Source organism: Panthera pardus, unplaced genomic scaffold, assembly GCF_024362965.1.
Source record: "Panthera pardus isolate Hobbes unplaced genomic scaffold, ASM2436296v1 HiC_scaffold_20, whole genome shotgun sequence".
NCBI lineage: Eukaryota > Metazoa > Chordata > Mammalia > Carnivora > Felidae > Panthera > Panthera pardus.
The window spans coordinates 54,533,219-54,552,610 of record NW_026526766.1 but is presented as its reverse complement, the minus strand read 5'-3'; the positions used below and the strand labels follow the sequence as shown (position 1 = coordinate 54,552,610).

At 41.8% G+C, this 19,392-nt stretch overlaps 1 protein-coding gene across 1 annotated transcript in view; it reads right to left on the bottom strand.

The window, feature by feature from the left end:
• The window catches only part of ACO1 (aconitase 1), a 65,676-nt gene that overhangs the window by 28,248 nt on the left and 18,036 nt on the right, over nt 1–19,392 (bottom strand). The window contains exons 2-7 of the mRNA XM_019424186.2: nt 12,790–12,908; nt 11,581–11,749; nt 10,400–10,537; nt 3,179–3,248; nt 2,869–3,052; nt 2,273–2,412 (exon numbers count right to left, since the gene is read on the bottom strand). Coding sequence (XP_019279731.1) covers nt 2,273–2,412; nt 2,869–3,052; nt 3,179–3,248; nt 10,400–10,537; nt 11,581–11,749; nt 12,790–12,886 — 798 coding nt within the window. The 5' untranslated portion in view covers nt 12,887–12,908. The remainder of the gene's footprint in view (nt 1–2,272; nt 2,413–2,868; nt 3,053–3,178; nt 3,249–10,399; nt 10,538–11,580; nt 11,750–12,789; nt 12,909–19,392) is intronic.

Here is a 19,392-nt window from a genome sequence, read left to right as displayed (position 1 = left end):
TATTAGATAAAGGGCTAGTATCCAAAATCCATAAAGAACTTATCAAAATCAACACCCAAAAAACAAATAATCCAGTGAAGAAATGGGCAAGAGACATGAATAGACAGTTTTCCAAAGAAGACATCCAGATGGCCAAATGACACATGAAAAAATGCTCAGCATCACTCATCATCAGGGATATACAAATCAAAACCACAATGAGATACCACCTCATACCTGTCAGAATGGCTAACATTAACTCAGGCAACAACAGATGTTGGTGAGGATGTGGAGAGAAAGGATCTCTTTTGCATTGTTGGTGGGAATGCAAACTGTGCAGCCACTCTGGAAAACAGTGTGGAGGTTCCTCAAAAAATTAAAAATAGAACTACCCTACGACCCAGCAATTGCACTACTAGGCATTTATCCACGGGATACAGGTGTGTTGTTTCGAGGGGACACATGAACCCCAATGTTTATAGCAGCGCTATCAACAATAGCCAAAGTATGGAAAGAGCCCAAATGCCCACTGATAGATGAATGGATAAAGGTGATGTGGTATATATATATATACAATGGAGTATTACTCAGCAATCAAAAAGAATGAAGTCTTGCCATTTGTGACTACGTGGATGGAACTAGAGGGTATTATGCTAAGTGAAATTAGTCCGAGAAAGACAAATATCATATGACTTCACGCATATAAGGATTTTAAGACACAGAACAGATGAACACAAGGAAAGGGAAGCAAAAATAATATAAAGACAGGGAGGGAGACAAAACATATGAGACGCTTAAATATGGAGAACAACCAGAGGGTTACTGGAGGGGTTTTTTGGGGGGGGAGGGGTTAAATGGGTAAGGGGCGTTGAGGAATCTACTCCTGAAATCACTGTTGCACTATATGCTAGCTAACTTGGATGTAAATTTAAAAAATAATTAAATAAAAAAATAAAATGACATCAAAATAATTATTATAAAAAGAAAAGAAAAAGTTAATGCCCAAATCACAAATATCAACATTAATAAAAGTTTTCTAAAATGAGAAGGGCTTTTTCTCTCTCAGGAGATCACTGGAAGTGCTAAAAATTAAATAAATTCTTTCAACCTAAACGGTCTTGCACTAGTTTAAGCGGATAGATAAATGGATTATTTTCAAGGGTATAATGAACAAATTTCCTGAACAGAGGTACAAGTCAAATGTAACCAAAAGATCTAGACAGTCTGACTCCCATATATTTTCCATACACGCCATCAGCCAGGGCTGGGGCCTCAGTGACTGACGTGGCCCTGCACGAAGCCAGTTTCATGAACTGTGTGGACAACCGTCAGGCTCTTTTGGTTATGTGGGATTCTGCCAAATTCTGTGGGCAAGACCTACATTATTCTACATTTAAAGAATAATGCACAGACTTCTCAAAAAAGCTACAGGGTTCAAATAAACGTGATTCCAAATTCCATAAAGATTAAAGAGAAACATCTTTGGCCTTTAACAGGATAGTGGCCATCCCTAACACTCCAAGCCTCCAAACTGTACAACCAGAAAAAAATGTCTGTGATAATAAAAAACCATCACTTTTCCAATAATCTTTCAAAATGAAATGGCCTTCTTTTTGCAAAGCAAGCAAATCACCAAAAAAAAAAAAAAACAAAAAACAAAAAACATTATTTCTTGCAAAAGCTAAGGAAAAAGAAAAAAAAAAAAGGAGTATTTCCAGCTTGGAGAAACATCTGTTGTAATTTAGAATACATAGAAGGGAATTAAACAAGTTAGACATTAAAGTCATAGGAGCAGTTTGCTATTTACATATAAAGAAGAACCATGTGAGAAAATGTAGTCACAGTATAAACACATGCTTGGGAATGAGTCTTGGAACGTTAGGATAGCCATTATTTCTAAGAATGTGGAGGATGGCTTTAGCCATAAATATCCCATTTTATCTCATAAAAAGTATACATACAGAGAGGGCTCTGAAGCAAAGGTGGCAAAATGTTACCAACTGTTAGTTCTGGGTGGTGGTGCATGCCAATGTCATTTCAACTTCTGTGTGTCTGAACTATTTCACAATTTCAAAGTACCCTTTTAAAGAAAAGGATCCATGCAGCCATGGAAGAGTAAAATGAACATAATTATCTAAAACTTAACAAAGAACCCTCTCCTCATCTCATCTCTTTTTAAAAATCATCAACATACTGTTTCCTAGTGCACAGAGAAACCAAGATGGATGCCAGCCTGTATTTCCTCCCGTCACTGTGACTGCCCAAGACCATGGAAGAGGGAGCAAGTTGTTACCTTGGTAATGGTGAGCACAATGTCAGTGGATGTCACCAGAGGGTGGGGATTTCCCATCAGCCTGTAGCCGATCACCTGGGGAAGCACCATACTGATTGGCTGACCCAGCATGACTGCCTCTGCTTCGATACCACCCACTCCTGCAAGGAAGGCAGGGCAGAAGAATGCTTTCAGCATGCCTTAGTATATCCCTCAGGCATAATTCAACCCCATTACAATGTCTTCCTAGTGTAGATTTGGATCCTGTAATGAGTAGTTATCTTTTTCTATTTCCCTCTACAGAATTTTTATAAGCACTTCTCAGAGTGTGGTCCCCAAAACAGCAGTATCACGATCCCTTTGGTTCTATACCAACTGGAAAGTGGGGTTCTGGAGTCTCCATTTTTAACAAACAGCTCCAGTTCGTTCTTCCAAACATTATTATTGAGTACCTGTGAGGTGGAAATCCAGCAGTAAATAAAGCAGACAAAAACGTCTCTCTGATATGTGTGGTCACACAAAGTCGTGCTACTGGGATGTTATAACGGGATCAGTGTGAATTAGGCTACACACTACAGAACAGCGTGTGTGGAAGAGGAACCTGGAACAATACTCACCCCAGCCGAGAACTCCCAAACCATCAATCATGGTAGTGTGCGAATCCGTGCCCACAAGGCTGTCCGGGTAATAAAAGCCATCGTGATCAAATACCACTCTTGCCAAATACTCCAGATTCACCTGGTGGATGATTCCTGAGCCAGGGGGTATAATCCGCATGTTGCGAAAAGCCTGAGAACCCCACTAGGAAGGACCGGAAAGAACGCAATGAGTATCCGATGCACTTCCATGCAGCCCAGCTCCTTGGTACCTCCCCCTCGTACCCGCGTTTATAAACAACCAGCCAATGGAAGCAAACTCCGCCCATACCTTTAAAAATTCAAACCGTTCTCTATTTCTTTCAAATTCCAGGTCTTGATTCTTCTGTAAACTGTCTGCCCTGTCAGAGAGAAAAGCTGAATGTACAAATTTTAAGGCTTAAAATGTTACCGGTCAGACTTCTCAGTGATAAAGAAACCAACTGGCAATTTCATCTGTGGCCTTGCTGGGTGATACCGATTGTGTTTATTTACATGGGAAACGAGAGGTAATCAGAAAAAGTAAAAAGAGTAATTATTATTTGGTTCAAGTGATCTCTATAATACCTTTAAACATGGTGAGTAACAAACATTAAGTGAATTCAAGTTATAGCTAGTCTAGTCACACAGCCTGACTTTTAGGAACAGTGTCTGGACATTTATGACGACAACAGCAGCTTAGAGATTTAAAGAACCTTGGTCTCTGTACTTCGTCCTGCCTGACCTTGTTATGATACCTCTCTGAGCTGAGCCTGGTCCGGGCTGGCATTTTCATCTGTTTATGTTGGGAGACAGCGAAACAGCGATGCCAGGAGGCACAGGCCTTTATAAAATCAGTCTCCTAGCTCCCAGAGAGGTTTCTGAGGAGGATGGTGCCACCCAAGAGTATCTATAAAGCACATATTATATGCTGGAGTTTACTCAAAGTCATTCAGTCCAATAGGAAAGACACAGGCAGAGCAGGGAATCAAGAAGCTCTTCCAGGATTTTTATAATCAAATTACATACGTCTTGAGTCAAAGTAGAACAACTCATAGTTACAACTTCGCAGGTTTGAGCACAGAAGGCACTCATAAACTGTATATCATGGATTGAGTGAACCCAGGAAAGGGCGGTAAAATTAATAGCTAAGACCCAAGTCAGACTTCATTCATTAATAGTAAACACCTACTGACTTTACTAGGAAGCCACCACTCTTCTAAACTTAAAATTTATGGGGCGCCTGGGTGGCTCAGTCGGTTAAGCGTCCGACTTTGGCTCAGGTCATGATCTCACGGTCCGTGAGTTCGAGCCCCGCATCAGGCTCTGTGCTGACAGCTCAGAGCCTGGAGCCTGTTTCAGTCTGTGTCTCCCTCTCTCTCTGACCCTCCCCTGTTCATGCTCTGTCTCTCCCTGTCTCAAAAATAAATAAAATGTTAAAAAAAAAAATTTTAAACTTAAAATTTATTTTCTCAGTCTCCACAGTCTAACCCTTTGAGTTAGATGGATCAGCCACATCTTTCAAAAGAGGAAACTGAGACCAGAGAAGTTAAGAAACTTGCTCAAGACCACACAGCTAGTAAATGGTGGAGCTGGAAATGAACTGGCGGCCTCTGAATCCCTACGCCACGCGGCCTTCCTGGAGTGGTAGAGACTGCAGCAGCAGTGGTGGTAGTGGTCAGCACCACCACCACCACAATCGTAGTAACAGCAGGAGCCAAAGTGCAGAAAGGTTAGCTAAATTGTCCAAGGCCAGACATCGGACACTTGCAGAGCCATCATCTGAGCCCAGGTCTGACAACCTTGGGGCCTCTCCCCTAACCGCTGTGCTCTATTTCTCCTCCACCCTCTTCCTCACTCATTCGTGATCCACAGAGCCCATCCTTGCCACTCGCTGGGAATACGAGCATGCAACAGCGGCCAATGCACTGCCCACTTGGTGCCCAGAGCCTGGTGAGCGATACAGAGAAACAACCAGGCAATTATGGGAGTGTGACCATCATGCCATGATACAGGAAGTACAGAGTGCCAGGGGAACACTCAGATAGGGTCACACACTCAGACTGGGGGTCCGGAATGCCTTCGAGAGGAAGATGACACCGATCCAGTCTGAAGGATGAAGAAGAGTCAGCCAGATAAAGACAGGTAGGTGCTCCTTGGGAAGAAAAGGGCTGCAAGCACTCAGCATTTACTCAGTTTACACATTTACACACTCAGTTACGACACTGACTTCTTTCTCCTGATGTGAATATTCTCCAAGGTTAAGTGTCAGTTGCTTTAAGAGAATCAATTCCTGAGGGTGCTTTAGAGCAGGGGTCCACAAACTCCGCGGGCCAAATCCAGCCCAGTGTCTGTACAGGTTTTGCCCTGAAGCAAGCAATAATTTTTACACTTTTTTTTTTTTTTTTTTTTTTTTTTTTATTTTTGGGACAGAGAGAGAGACAGAGCATGAACGGGGGAGGGGCAGAGAGAGAGGGAGACACAGAATCGGAAACAGGCTCCAGGCTCCGAGCCATCAGCCCAGAGCCTGATGCGGGGCTCGAACTCACGGACCGCGAGATCGTGACCTGGCTGAAGTCGGACGCTCAACCGACTGCGCCACCCAGGCGCCCCATAATTTTTACATTTTTAAAGGTTGAAAACAAAAGGATATGTGAGTAGAAACAGTGTGTAGGCAGCAAAACCTAAAATATTTACTACTGGCCCTTTACAAAAAAAGGTGATCCCTGATGTACTGTATGAATGTCTGTGAGTGTGTGTATGCATGAGAGAAAAGCAGAAGGTAGAAATAGAGAAAGGAGATGGTGATGTAGGGGAACGAGGCAGGACAAGGGTGCTACCCCTGGAAGGACAGAGCCTCTGGATCCTCTGGATCAGTACAGCTACTCCTTTAGGCACTCGTTTCCACCTTCTTACCAGTACACTGAGGGCTCCATCCCTCTGACTCCCACCTGTCTCTTCAGGTCCGGGTCCACATTTCCAATGTATCCCAGGCATCTATCGGCATCAGGAACACCTCAGGCACCACATACTCAACGGGTCACACCCTAACACATGAGCTTGCTTCCTGAACCTCATCCCCGTCCCCATCTGTCTGTATCATCTAGCGACTGACTTCCCCTCCTGCTACTTAGTATCTACAACTATCCAAGCATTTACTCCAGAAAAGGCCTAACTGGCTCCTCTGTCAGTCTCTTCAACCTACCTTTATACCGTTGCCAGCATCCATTTTCTAAAACATAGATTATCATGACCCTTCTTGAACCTGCCAATGGCCTCCCATTTCTCAGTAAAGTACAAATCTCTTCCCTAAATAAAACACAAAAGTTCTTCAAGGGCGTCTGAGTGGCTCAGTTAGCTAAATGTCTGACTCTTGGTTTTGGCTCAGGTCATTATCTCACAGTTCGTGAGTTTGAGCCCCGCATCCGGCTCTGTGCCGACAGCCCGGAGCTGGCTTGGGATGCGCTCGCTCTCTCTCTCTCTCTCTCTGTTTCCTTCCCTGGCTTGCTCTCTCTCTCAATAAATAAATAAACATTAAAAAGAAAATTTAAAAAAAATGAAGTTTTTCAGTGTAACCTCAAATTTCCTTGTTTAAAAAACTTTTATTTATTTGAAAGACTGAGAGAGAGCAGAGGAAGGGAGAGAGAGAGAGAGAGAGAGAGAGAGAGAGAGAGAGAGAGAGAATCCCTAGCAGGCTCCACACTATCAGCACACGGCCTGATGAGGGGCTGGAACCCACTAACTGTGAGATCATGACCTGGGCCAAAATTAAGAGTAAGGACACTTAAATTACTGAGCCACCCAGCCACCTCTCAAACTTCCTTTATAAGCCCTCTTCTATCGCCTGGCTCAAACTTTAACTTCAGCCATGCTGAAGCCCTCATGTTCTCCCAAACCTCACTTCCCTCATGCCTTTGCACCCTCTATTCTCTCCTGTATTCTCTCTGTGCCTTTTCCAGCTCTTCCCTCCCTGGTCCGCACCCTGGATCAAGTGATACTGCTGGCCGAACCCTCCAGACTCCCTGTGTGGCCCTGTGTCTGGTGCCCGTGGCTCTTCTACTCGGAGCACTTGTGGACACCCAGTCAGGGTTCCTCCCCCTCATGCCTCCAGCAGCGGAAGGACAACAGAGCCTCTCACAGCTGAAGCAGGGTTGGGAGGGGAACGTTCACCCCAGAGAATTCTGGAAACGACATATTCACAGGACAAGCAGAAGCCAGACATGCTCAGGCTGTTTTAAGATAGGTTAACTCTAGGTAAAAACCTATTTACTATTTAAAACAAAACTTTTTTTATTCTAACCTTGGCTCAATGAACACTTCTAGTTACTGGGATGAATGAACAGACCTAGAATTTGAATTTGAACTCAGAAGTTCCCTGAATTCACCAATCTACTGAGCTTTTAATAAAGTTTCTGAATATGACTAAAGAGGAAATTTCTCCCTAGTTATGTAATTTGAATTCAGATTTGGACGTATATCAAAGTTTCTATTACGTTTAATGGTACTCCAGAAATTCACAAACTTATTTACAGAGTTATTTATAGTTATTTACAGAGGAGAGAGCTTCCACACTCATGAAATCTGGTCAGAAGTTGTTTTGATATTCTTGTTGGGATTTTAAAAAGAAAAGGTTATTTTTGAGGTAACTTTGAATGATTATTGTAATTTTACAATAATGAGTTAGCTAGACCCTCCATTCCTAAAAATGGTGTGTGGCCAATTATTATTATTCAAGCAAGGCAAAGAGCTCGGAAATATTTAAACGAGAACCTTTATCATCCCAGCACCCTGCCACAGTTTTTTTGAGTTCATTTCTGGAAATAGCTGGAAATAAGCCCACAGCACACAGTTCCACAGAAGTTGAGACATATCACATTTAATTCCTTACAAAAATGAGGAAAGAGCCTGGGAGGTCAAATTGCAAAACCAAACTCAAGCAATAAAAACAAAACACCACCAATGAAAATACTTCTAACAGAAATGTTCTCTTTAATTACAAAAAAGAAAAAAAAAAGTGTTTGCCAGATTTGGATATCAATTTGGATCAAAGCTCCCCCCTGGACTTTGCTGTTTTTATAATAATGTTTTCAGTACTACGGTATAAATGTAAAGGGTCCATAAAAAATTGAAATCAGAGTTGATGGGTCTCAAGGAAAAAAAAAATCACAGTGAACTTGGTGATGACTCAGATTCATTAACTGCTTAATAATAGCCAGGAGCTCTTTGAATTTTCAGTCAAAAGACTTCAGACATTAAAACAATTACAATTCTATCTCCACCAGTACTTTCCCCTTGCAGGCAGTGAAATAAAGGTAAATTATCAACATCAGTGAGAATCTTCAAGAAAGATAAAGTTGCCAATGATTTTGCGAGGCTACTTTTATAACTTCTGAAGTGGGGTGTTAGGAAATATCCTTACCCTCAAATAGAGTAACATTCTATCCATGTACTTCTTATTCTTCCCTTTGACACCAAACTATTAAATTGAGCTCATGTGATTCACAGAGGGAAAAAAAGAAAAGACAAATTGCCTAAGGATGAGTTTAGAGTCCAAAGGAAAGGGAACAGCTGCCGAATCTCCAGTCTGTTCCAAGAACCATCAATTCAGGGGACAAAGCCGATGTCTTTTTATCCTGAATTTATCTGGCTTGGATATTGACATTAACTTGAGAATGACCAGCTACTACAGTTCCCTTGAGGCTGTATGGAACCCACTTAAGTCCCCAAGGAAGCAAATAAAGTTTTCTGTCTCTCTCTTTGAGTGGTTTGTTTCCTATCTTAAGTGACTTTTTAATTTAAAAACAATAGCTTCCGGGGCTCCTGGTGGCTCAGTTAGTTAAGTGTCCAACTTGAGCTCAGGTCGTGATCTCGTGGTTTGTGGGTTTGAACCCCACGTCGGGCTCTGTGCTGTCACCATGGAACCTGCTTTGGATCCTCTGTCTCTCTCTCTGCCCCTCCCCTGCTCACGCTCTGCCTCTAAAAATAAAAATAATAAATAAACCAAACCAATAGCTTCTTATTGTGAAAATGAAGAACAGTTACAATCCCAGAGATAAATCATCTAGCAGTTTGGCATCTCTTTTTCCAATCTTTTAATCTCTGTATAGTTCTTCATCTAGCTGAAATCACGCTATACAAGCAATTTATATTTGGCTCATTGAGCTAAGACACGAGCATGTTCCAAGTGTTATTAAACGCTTTATAATTGTAACAGCAAATGTTACCTAATAATTTACTTCAAGGACATACCTTAATTTAATCATTCTCCTTTGTTGGACGTTTAGGATGCTTCTAGGTTTTCACTATTAAAAATCATGCTTTAATGAACACTATGCAGTCATTAAGCTATTTCTGAATTTCAGGTATTTCTGTGAATTTCAGCATATCTGTGAAGGATATGCTCAGAAGTGGAAATTCCAGGATGAAAGGTATGGTGATTTCTAATAATCTTAATACACGCTGCCTTCATCATTTCTAATTCAGTGTGATCAGCAGCACATAAAAGTGTCTCCCTCATGACACCTTTATAATTAACGTTTATTTTCTAATCTTTACTGATAGGAGAAAATGGTATCTCAAGGATTTAATCTACTTTTTTATTACTTGTAAAGTTGAAAAGGATTTATGTCGTGTTTACCATTTGTTTTTCCTTTTATTATGAAACATCCACTTTCCTTTACCCATTTATCTGCTGGGTTTTACGATTTTTTAATGGATTATACACAAGGTTTATATATTAAAGATATTAGCCCTTTGTTGTATTTGTTGCAAATATTTTAAAGATATTTACCATTAACTTTGAAGCCATTAAATCTATAGTTCCTTGTTTGCTTCATTTACTGCTTTTAAATTTAGAAAGATCTTTCTCATCAAGACATATACATACTTATATTTCTTTTAAAGTTTTTGATGATTTAATTTAAAAAATATTAGTGCTTTAATTCATAGGACCTGCTCTATCAAGTAACTAATTTTCCCAGCATTGAATGTGGAATAGTTCTTTCTTCTGCACTCATAGTTGATGATAACTATATTTAGTTATTCTTCTAGGTTAAGATATCAGGCTTTTAGCAGTACCTGGTTGCCCTGCTTGTATCCAAACCCTGGCTGTATAATCTTGCACTTACTTTTACAACAGATGGAGTGTACTTCCCACTACGGAGTTAGGGCTTGACTGTGTGTCTTGCTTTGATTAATATTATTGCAAATAGACAGCATTCTAATCTGCCAGCCCTAATCTAAGCCTCAAGAGATATTGTGGGTTCCCACTTGCCCTCTTGAGCCTCTGTGATCACCAGGTGCTTTCTCCTTCAGCCTGGGCCCCAAAAGAAGTGAATAGAAAAAAACCCACACATAGTAACCCCCCACCCCCCACCCCCAAAATCTTCACTGGAAAATCTGTATTAAGTTTGAGTTTTTCTGAATACATATTTTAAAGATTTTCTTCTTTTGTTTACTTACACACACAAAGAAGACTTGATCTCCAAGATTCTGCACAAAACAGAAAACCCAAGTATTCATCCTAATCTCTCACCTTCTGTTGAAATCAACCTGGATGGAGTGATCAATTACAAGATCAGCAGGACAAACAGGGTTTATTTTCTCTGGATCTCCTCCTAACTTTTTCACAGCATCGCGCATTGCCGCAAAGTCAACCACAGCTGGCACACCCCTAAGAAAAGAGAGAATTAAACAGAAAACAAAACTGTTAAACAAGTATACTTAGATTTTTCACCTTTTGCCTCCAGTGACAATACTGGCCACGAGACAAACTCATCAGTGGGGCTAACAATAGATGCCTTAGAAAAGTGGAAGTTTCTAAACACACTTCCTTGAGCAGAAATTGGTAGTAAGTGCCATGACTGAGTGGTATCTCTACATGCAATTTTGCATTAAAGTTAACAACACATACGGTCTGTGGTAAACAACACAATAGAGACTGTGGTAAAATGTGCACTTAACACTGGGGCTGTTACTGCCATGGCTGATTCCCATTCACGTGGGGGGGTGGGTGACAAAGGCCTATAGAAGATACACGGATTTCACCTCCAACCTCCAACCTCCAACCAAATTTAAAGAAATGGATGTGATTCAGAGAAGAATGCTGTGAATCCTTCCTTTTTATTATTTTGAGTATAAAATTTGTCCTCTAGACTGTCCTTTGGTAAAGTAAAATTTCGTCTCTATAAGGAATAAAATAACATCACTTAAAAATGGAAAGGCAAGATCTCAGAAAACAGGCCATGATGGGGAATAAAGACTCCCAGGAATAGCAGGATGTGAACTGAGGTTTAAGGGCAACAGGTCAGGCCGTGTGAACTACAAGTCTCCCCTCAGGACACAGCATATTGATATTCTAAGGACAGCTGTTTCAAACCTGGCTATCTGGGTGACAGGATGTGAGGGAGAGAAGATTCCAAGATAGCCCTACTCCATGCTATTTCTTCCACTTTTTGTTAGTATACTTAAGGTTAGGATCTCCAAAAACAATGACCTTTGCCACTGGAAGAAGTGGAGTGACTACACATCCCACTTGTCGGAGACAATCTCTAGCTGTCCAGGATAACAGACCTCTTTCGTTTTCAAAAGTGTCTGGATAACGGGTGATAAATTATACAGTCATAGCATGTGTGCGTGTGTGTGTGTGATTCAAGCTTTCCTTAAAGGCTGGCAAGGGAGGCAGTGAACAGGGAAGTGAAGTGACATTAGGCTCACGTAAAGTCTTGCAGGATGACACGGGCAGGCTTAAACGGCACTTCTATGTTCTTATGCTGCATGACATTCCAATTTAGGATATTTTCAATGTCATTTTTCTTCACCAAAAATTGATCACAGTTCCGAATGGCTGCCTCCAGGAGAACTCTGATAGAAAATGGTAAGCGTTCTAGAAAAAAAGAAAAAAGTATAACAAAATAAACACAAGTCATGAGACACATTATTATAAGAGCTATTTTAAAGCCAGTCCCCATATAAACCTGATATGAAGCATCAGACTATTTTTCCAACAGGGAAAGAGGGTAAATTTAAATTGATTTCAACAGTTCGATATGTAAGAATACTGAATGGGTTGAAGAGACATTCAGTAATAGAAAAAGTTAATTCTTTCACAATAAATGATTGCCTTACCTTGGATTCCGTTAATAGTTTCTGTTAAGTCATCATGAAAGAAGTTAGCCTAGATATTTACCATATTATGTGCTGGCAAGTAACACACACACACACACACACACACACAGTAATATTTCTTATGAACACTAGTGTTCAAGAAATGAGAAAATAACTTCTTTACAACTAATGTAATTAAGACCAAAGTTTGGTCACATACACCTTTCAAAGGAAATATAAGCCCACATGCCATGCAGAATGGCTACTGGTAGTGGGTTCAAGGATACAACAACAGTTCAGAAGAAAAACTGTTTATTTATAAAAGAAATGTTCATTCCTGATCTATGAAAACTATTCACCAATATTATTTGGAAAAGACAAGAGTGCAAAGGTAGAAAAGCAGAGGATTTGGGATAAAAAAGACATGTTTTTGTCCTCTGCTCTTACCCACATTGTTGTTTCTTGATCATGTCATTGACCCTCTCTGGGTCTCAGCTTCCTCAGGACTTCTAACATTTTATAAACATGACCTCAAGGGGTTGTTATGCAGACCAAATGATGTAATATATATGTATAAACCCTCTATATACTATAAAGTGTTATATAAATGTCACATGTATATAATCATTACTAACATAAAAATGAGCAACGTAAGAAAAGGTGTGTGAGTTTGTGTGCTTAATTCAAGACCATTCAGCCATTTCTGCTACTCCCTCCTTCAAATCTCCTAAAGGCTAATTAATTACATAGCTTAATTACTATGCAAACGAGACTCAAACTGCTGTCAGAACAATTAACATCATAGAGCCATGCACCTACCATATCTTGAATCCTTCAGTTTATTCAAATTGAAGAATTTCTTTCCTGGTTGTGCAGGATCTAAAGGCTCAACAAGGTGTGCAAATGGGTTGCTCATGATTCCTGAAGGCCACGTGTCCCTGAAAAGAAAAGGGAACATTTAATTTCTAACTGTCAAAACTGGACCTCATTTATTTTGACAATCACGGTAGATATCACTTCAAGACATCACTCATCTTTTCACAGGAGGAAGGCAGGACATAAACGACTACAAGAATTATATTCTTAGCAAATAAAATGGGCTTCTGTGAAGGTATCGTGAAAGCTAGCATTCACCTCTTGAGAGACCATAAAATCCCACACTTTTGTCTTATGTCTACAACTTTCCAACATTCTTCCACTAATAAGATATACTGTGTCTTATGGTAAATCCTGAAGATACAAACCGGCCCTTTGAGCTGGACTCATGTCTTGCCTGACAGGAGGTAAAAGGTCATAGCAGATGACATGGACTTGTATAAAACTTGAACTTTGGAAGTGGGGGCTTGAAAGCACTATTTCCTGTTGTAACAGTCTCTGCAGCCATTTGAAAGAAACATGGTAGTTTGAAGTCTTCCTGATTCACTTTGCACAAGGTGGCAACAAAGTGTTCACATCAAGGAATCTCTGTTACTGCAGTGGGGTGTAAAGGCCTAAACTTACTTCCCAAGTGAGTGTGGAGGAGACCCTCTACCCCAGCTCCAGGCAGGATTATAAGCAGTGAACCAGGGAAGTAATTGTTCCTGGCCTCCACCACACAGATAAATAGCAATTTCAAATAACATAAATGTACGACTCAGAGAAAAACACAGTAGGAATAGCAAGTAGAGAAGGAATAAGAAAACTTGCTTTCTAGTCCTACCCCTGGGGCAAAAATCCTTCAACCAATCCATTTCCCAATTTTGAGATAAGAATAGTAATGTTCCGGGGCGCCTGGGTGGCTCAGTCGGTTCAGCGTCTGACCTCGGCTCAGATCATGATGTCATGGTTTATGAGTTCGAGCCCCGGTTTGGAGTCTCTGCTGTTGGAGCAGAGCCTGCTTTGGATCCTCTGCCTCCCTCTCTCTGTTCCTCCCTGGCTTTCTCTCTCTCTCTCTCTCTCTCTGCCCTTCCCCCTGCTCATGCTCTCTCTCTTTCTCTCTCTCTCAAAAATAAATAAAAACATTAAAAATTAAAAAGAATAGTAACATTTCTGAGGCGTGTAGAGATCACTTAAAACTAAAATCTTAAAAAAACAAAAACAAAACACAAGAATACTAACATTTCCCCAATTAATTCAGGGGTTTTATGAATACTTAAATATTCAACATATTTGAGGATGACTAATATGGAATGATCAACATATTACTGTAAAATGAAAAAACAATATGTGCAAACTCTGGACATATGGGTTCAGTTCATACCACCACAATAAGACAAGTATTGCAATAATGTGGGTCAAAAGAATGTTTTGGTTTCCCAATGCATATAAAAGTTATGTTTACACTATACATTAATCTATTTAAAAACAATGTATATACTTTAATTAAAAAACACTTTATTGCTGGGGCAGGAGGGTGGCTCAGTCAGTTAAGCATCCAAATTTAGCTCAAGTCATGATCTTGCGGTTTATGAGTTCAAGCCCCACGTCGAGCTCTGTGCTGACAGCTCAGAGTCTGGAGCCTGTTTCAGATTCTGTGTCTCCCTCTCGTACTCTGTCTCTCTCTCTCTCTCTCTCTCTCTCTCAAAAATAAACATTAAAAAAATTTTTTAAGTAAAAAATACTTTATTGCTAAAAAATGCTAACCATCATCTGAGCTTTTAGGGAGTCATAATCACTGATTGTAGACAACTATACCAAATCTAATGATAACGAGTAAGTTTGCTATATTGTGAAAATTGTCAAAATGTGACACAGAGACAGTAAGTGAAGAAATGCTGCTGGGAAAATGATACCAACAGACTTGCTCAAAGCAGGGTTGCTACAACCCTTCCATCTACAAAAAATGCAGTATCTGCAAAGCACAATAAAATGTGGTGTGTCTGTAACAGGAAATGACGGTTTGGGGGGATAAAAAGTTACAAGAGGTTCTTTTCTCCCTAGACAGGCCCATAGCTTCATGAAAACACCAAAGCGACTGGCTCCTTTAAGAAGGGCAGGGGCCTCGAAGTCAAGATTAGGAGTAAGACTCAGTTTCCACTACACATCCTTTCATTTTGTTTGTGTTTTTACCCACGTCCCCATGTTGTATTTTTACCCATATAACTTTTTGAAAACTAACCGAAAGTTTAAAAGAAATAGATATTTGTGTATATCCTCTGTCTAAAGTCCAGGGCTAGGGAATTCTGGGGAGAGGCAGTGGACTGAGAAGCAGCCCCTGCCTTCCTGGAGTTAGCAGTGCTGGAGGCCACAGGACAAGCCAGACACCTGTCAGGAGCACTAGAGAATGCAGAGTACAGAGTGAGGTTGTCTGCCAGCATCTCTGTGCCGGCAATGACTTCTTTCCCCGAGTTCCACGTGGTTTTGCAGGGGCTGCCATTTTGTCAGGGAGAGGGAAAGCTATCTGCCCTAATCTGGGCCAATCCACTTCCTTCTCTGGGAATTCTGGAACCAAAACTAAAGAAAGGCCAGCAAGGGAAACGGTGTTTATAAAAGCATATGCCCCTAGACCATCTGAGTTAGAACTACCCAGGGATAGTTCTGGTTAAAAATACAGATAGATTCCTGAGTCTCACCCCTAAGCTACTGAATCAGAATTGATGGGGGAGGTGGGAGGAGGGAGCAGGCCTGGGTGGAATGTGCCGTCTAAGGGGGGCAGTGGCCATTTGGCTCCAGCCTAGAGCTGATGCAGGAATGCCCAGCCCACTGTTGACAGATCATCCAATTTTTCAAGCAAGTCTGGCAGTCGGGATTTCTACGTGAACTCTCTTGATTTAGAAATGTTGGTAACTAAATGTTTCTAAAATACCGTGTGAGTCTGTAGCATGACGGCTAAACCGAACACGCCTGTGGGCTCTATGTGACCACTGGACTGCCAGCCCGTGACATGTGTCCCAGCCCCCCCTGGCAGATGTCTCAGACTGGAGAATGGCAGGGTAATCGAGAGAGAAAACTCAGGTAGGCAACTACAGAGAGAAAGGAGGTGAGAAGTAACCTGCGTGGGCAACTGGATGGCGGCAGCTGACGTGGAAAAGTGGTGGATGGAAAGAAGAGGCAAAAGCTAGAGAAAACAGCCACGGAGAGAATCACTGAATCATGGGGCAGAAGAAATACAACTGAACCCTACGTGTGGAAGGCTGGAGGATCTTAGGACTGCTTTGGGAAGGAACACTGTGGCTTTGAAGACAGAGTACATTTCTTTATCTTTATTTATTTTGAGACAGAGAAAGCATGAATGGGGGAGGGGCAGGCAAGAGAGAGAGAGAGAATCCCTAGTAGCCTCTGCACTGTCAGCACAGAGCCCAATGAACCATGAGATCACGACCTGGGGCAAAGTTGGATGCTTAATCAACTGGGCCACCCATGTGTCCCGGAGGACAGAGCACATTTCTTAAAGTGCTACACAGATGTAAGATACTCATTGTTCATCCCCACTAAATGAGGAGCCAGTCAGGAGGAAAAAAAAAACCCTATAAATATACTGTTTAGTAAGAAATACGCTGGCTTGTCGGTAGAAGTTTACAAATTGGTGGGCTCAGAAAACAAGACTAATAATTCCACTGATTGGAATTTTGAGGACGTAAATTGAAAAAGGCAATAATAATCCTATTCTCCCTTTGACTTGTTACCAATTCCATTGCCCCTAGATGTAACTTTTTTACCCCACACAGTAGCAACTGCAACAGTGAAACTGCTGTTTGGCCTGCCTGGGAAATGGGTCAGGAAGAGCCTCTCCACAGAGGCTGTGGGACATTTGAGAATCTCTCCAGCCAGAGGAAGTGGTGGGAGGCCCTTGCAGAATGGGGCAGGGTGAGTCATTCACATCTTTAAAAAGCCTGGAGTCTTTGACTCTTCCCTATCTCTGTGTCAAACCCTAATGGGGACAGGTGCCTCAAGTTGGCCAAAAGTCTACGATTAAACCAACTGTAAGTTGTACCCGTTTGCCATGACGCAGAGGATGAAATGTGTCAATTTACTTCCCTATAGCTTACAAATGCCCCGTAACTCTGGCAGAACTCTGAAAACCTTACACAATTTCTGCTGTTCCCACCACCCTATGAAGCCTACCAGTATTTCAGGACAGATATGGTGACCGACAGAGCTCTTAGGGAAAATGGCTTGTGTAAAAAGTGCTCTACCGTCTGCCTCCCCTTTTCCTTAAAAACTAGAAAATTGTCAGGGTGCCTGGGTGGCTCAGTCAATTAAGCGTCTGACTTCGGCTCAGGTCATGATCAAGTGAGTTTAAGCCCCGTGTCGGGCTCTCTGCTGTCAGCACAGGACCAGCTTTGGGTCCTCTGTCTCCCTCTTTCTCTGTCACTCCCTAACTTGTACGCATGCAAAAACCAACTAGACAATTGTCTAATTTCACTAATCAATGAACCAAATTCTACTTGCAGAAGCTAAAAGAGAAAGAAATCGGTCACCAGTTACTAAGTACCAACACATAAGTACACGGGTACCGGTACCTAAATATACCCAATGCTTTACACCATCTTCTCTAATTTTGGCAACACCTCTGTAAGCTAAAGCATATCATTATTTCCATTTTACAGCCGAGGGAACTGCAGCTCAGAGAGATACAACAATTTGCCTAAGGACATACACCTAGTTAGAGGCAGAGCCAGGTTTGAAATCCTGGCTCTTCCCACCCCACCCTCAAGCGACTTCCTCCACCCCAGGAGCAGCAACTTCGGTTCTGAAGGTGGTGCTGTGTAGAGGTCACAGACCAACCCCAAAGCTAAAACAAACAAACAAACAAAAAACCCAAAAAAACAAAACAGGAGAGATTCATGGGCCTGAGAAACCCTCCTGCTGAGACTCAGTTTGGAATACTGGTGTTGCTTTTCCTTCTTTCCGGGGTCACCCAGCACATTAGTCTGAGCTGGGCATTGTCACATGCCCCTTGCCACTTTTACTAAGTCACAGGTCAGTGACAAGCAATAGCAGCAACCCAAAACTGGTTTTGCTTCTGGGAAACTGTCCTTTCAAAAAGCTGGAGGGCTCTGGAAATCCCTTCCAGGTTTCACTCATGCTATTACTCCTGTCTTAAAATCACTTTATAGGAGCTCCCAATGCTTTAGCAGTCCCAAGAGAAAGCCAAAAACAACTGTGTTCCAAGGAGGGTAGAAGGGAAAGACCTTTGGCTTGGGAACAGTCCAGATCCAAAGTAGAATCTAGGCATCATAAATGCCTCCTAGGTCTGCCTTCCCCTGGCCAGACTCGTATCCCATCCTCAAACCTCAAGTATTACTGCAAATCCTGCAGACTCCCCGAGGTCTGGGTTTCATCTAGAAACCCCACCAGCTGGCCAGGGAGCGCTGCCTACTTCCCACATGCACAGGAAGCACAGACCCCCACCATTTCAACTCCCTTCTTTTCATATCTGCCATCCTCCCTTCCCTCTGTTTTGTTCCTGCCTTTTTTCTGTTTCACCTAATTCCCATTCAATACTAATAAAAGGGAGGAGTGAACAGAAAGAGTTGTTGTGGATTTTTTTGGGGAGCGGGTGGAGTGTTATCCTAGTTTTTTTCTTTTTGGAAGGGTGAGGGTTACTGTCATGGAAATAAGCATGGGTGCTACCTTTTCTGCTCCACAGAGTAAGATAGTATTGCATAGAGGAAAAGAGAAAACAAATTAAAAAGAAGAAAAAGAAAGTTAAGAAAGGGAAATGATATCTTTTAAGCAGTGATGTTAGAGCTCATTCAGAACTTGTGCTTCATGAACCTTGTGTTCAGGACTGTAGGACCGCTGAACATTGGCCCCGGCGTGTGAATCAAGTAGGACGCATGAACAGTTCTTATGCAAAAGGAATTTAAAGACAGACACTTGCACTGTACTTGAAACCCTTCTCTACACTTAGCTCACACTCTTAAAATGAAGAGAATTATTCAGTTGAGAAACAGTGTGTTTCAAAGCTAACCCATCCTGAAATACCAGCTGGGTGACTTGTACATTGTCATGATCCCCTCAGGTACATCTTGTGCCGGGACAGGAGAGGTTGGGGAAAGAGTACTGAACACCAGATTTTTAAAGCAAATTACTAAAAACACTAAACATTAGGCATAGGCAGACAGATCTAATTTAACAAATGAACCATGCTCTTGGCAAAATAGGTGCAGGCAGTTCAGAGCTGGGGTTCCTCCCCAACCACAGTCTTGCTGCCAACCCACCTTTGGTCTCAATTTTGGACACCTGCAGGGGACTCAGAGAGGCACCACCTTTTTGTGCATATGTGGCGTGGCATTAACCCATCCCCCACCATGCCCTTGGGACACCTGGCCCTAGATGCTATGCAGGTGATGAGACAGAATCAGAGAATGTTGAGCCTTCTGGAGAGAACTTAGAGATGCCATAGCATTTTCCTGACCAGGAGACAGAGGTCCCCAGAAGCAAAGTGGGATCACTAGATTTATGAGTGGTAGACCAAGGAAGAAGATACAGCTGATT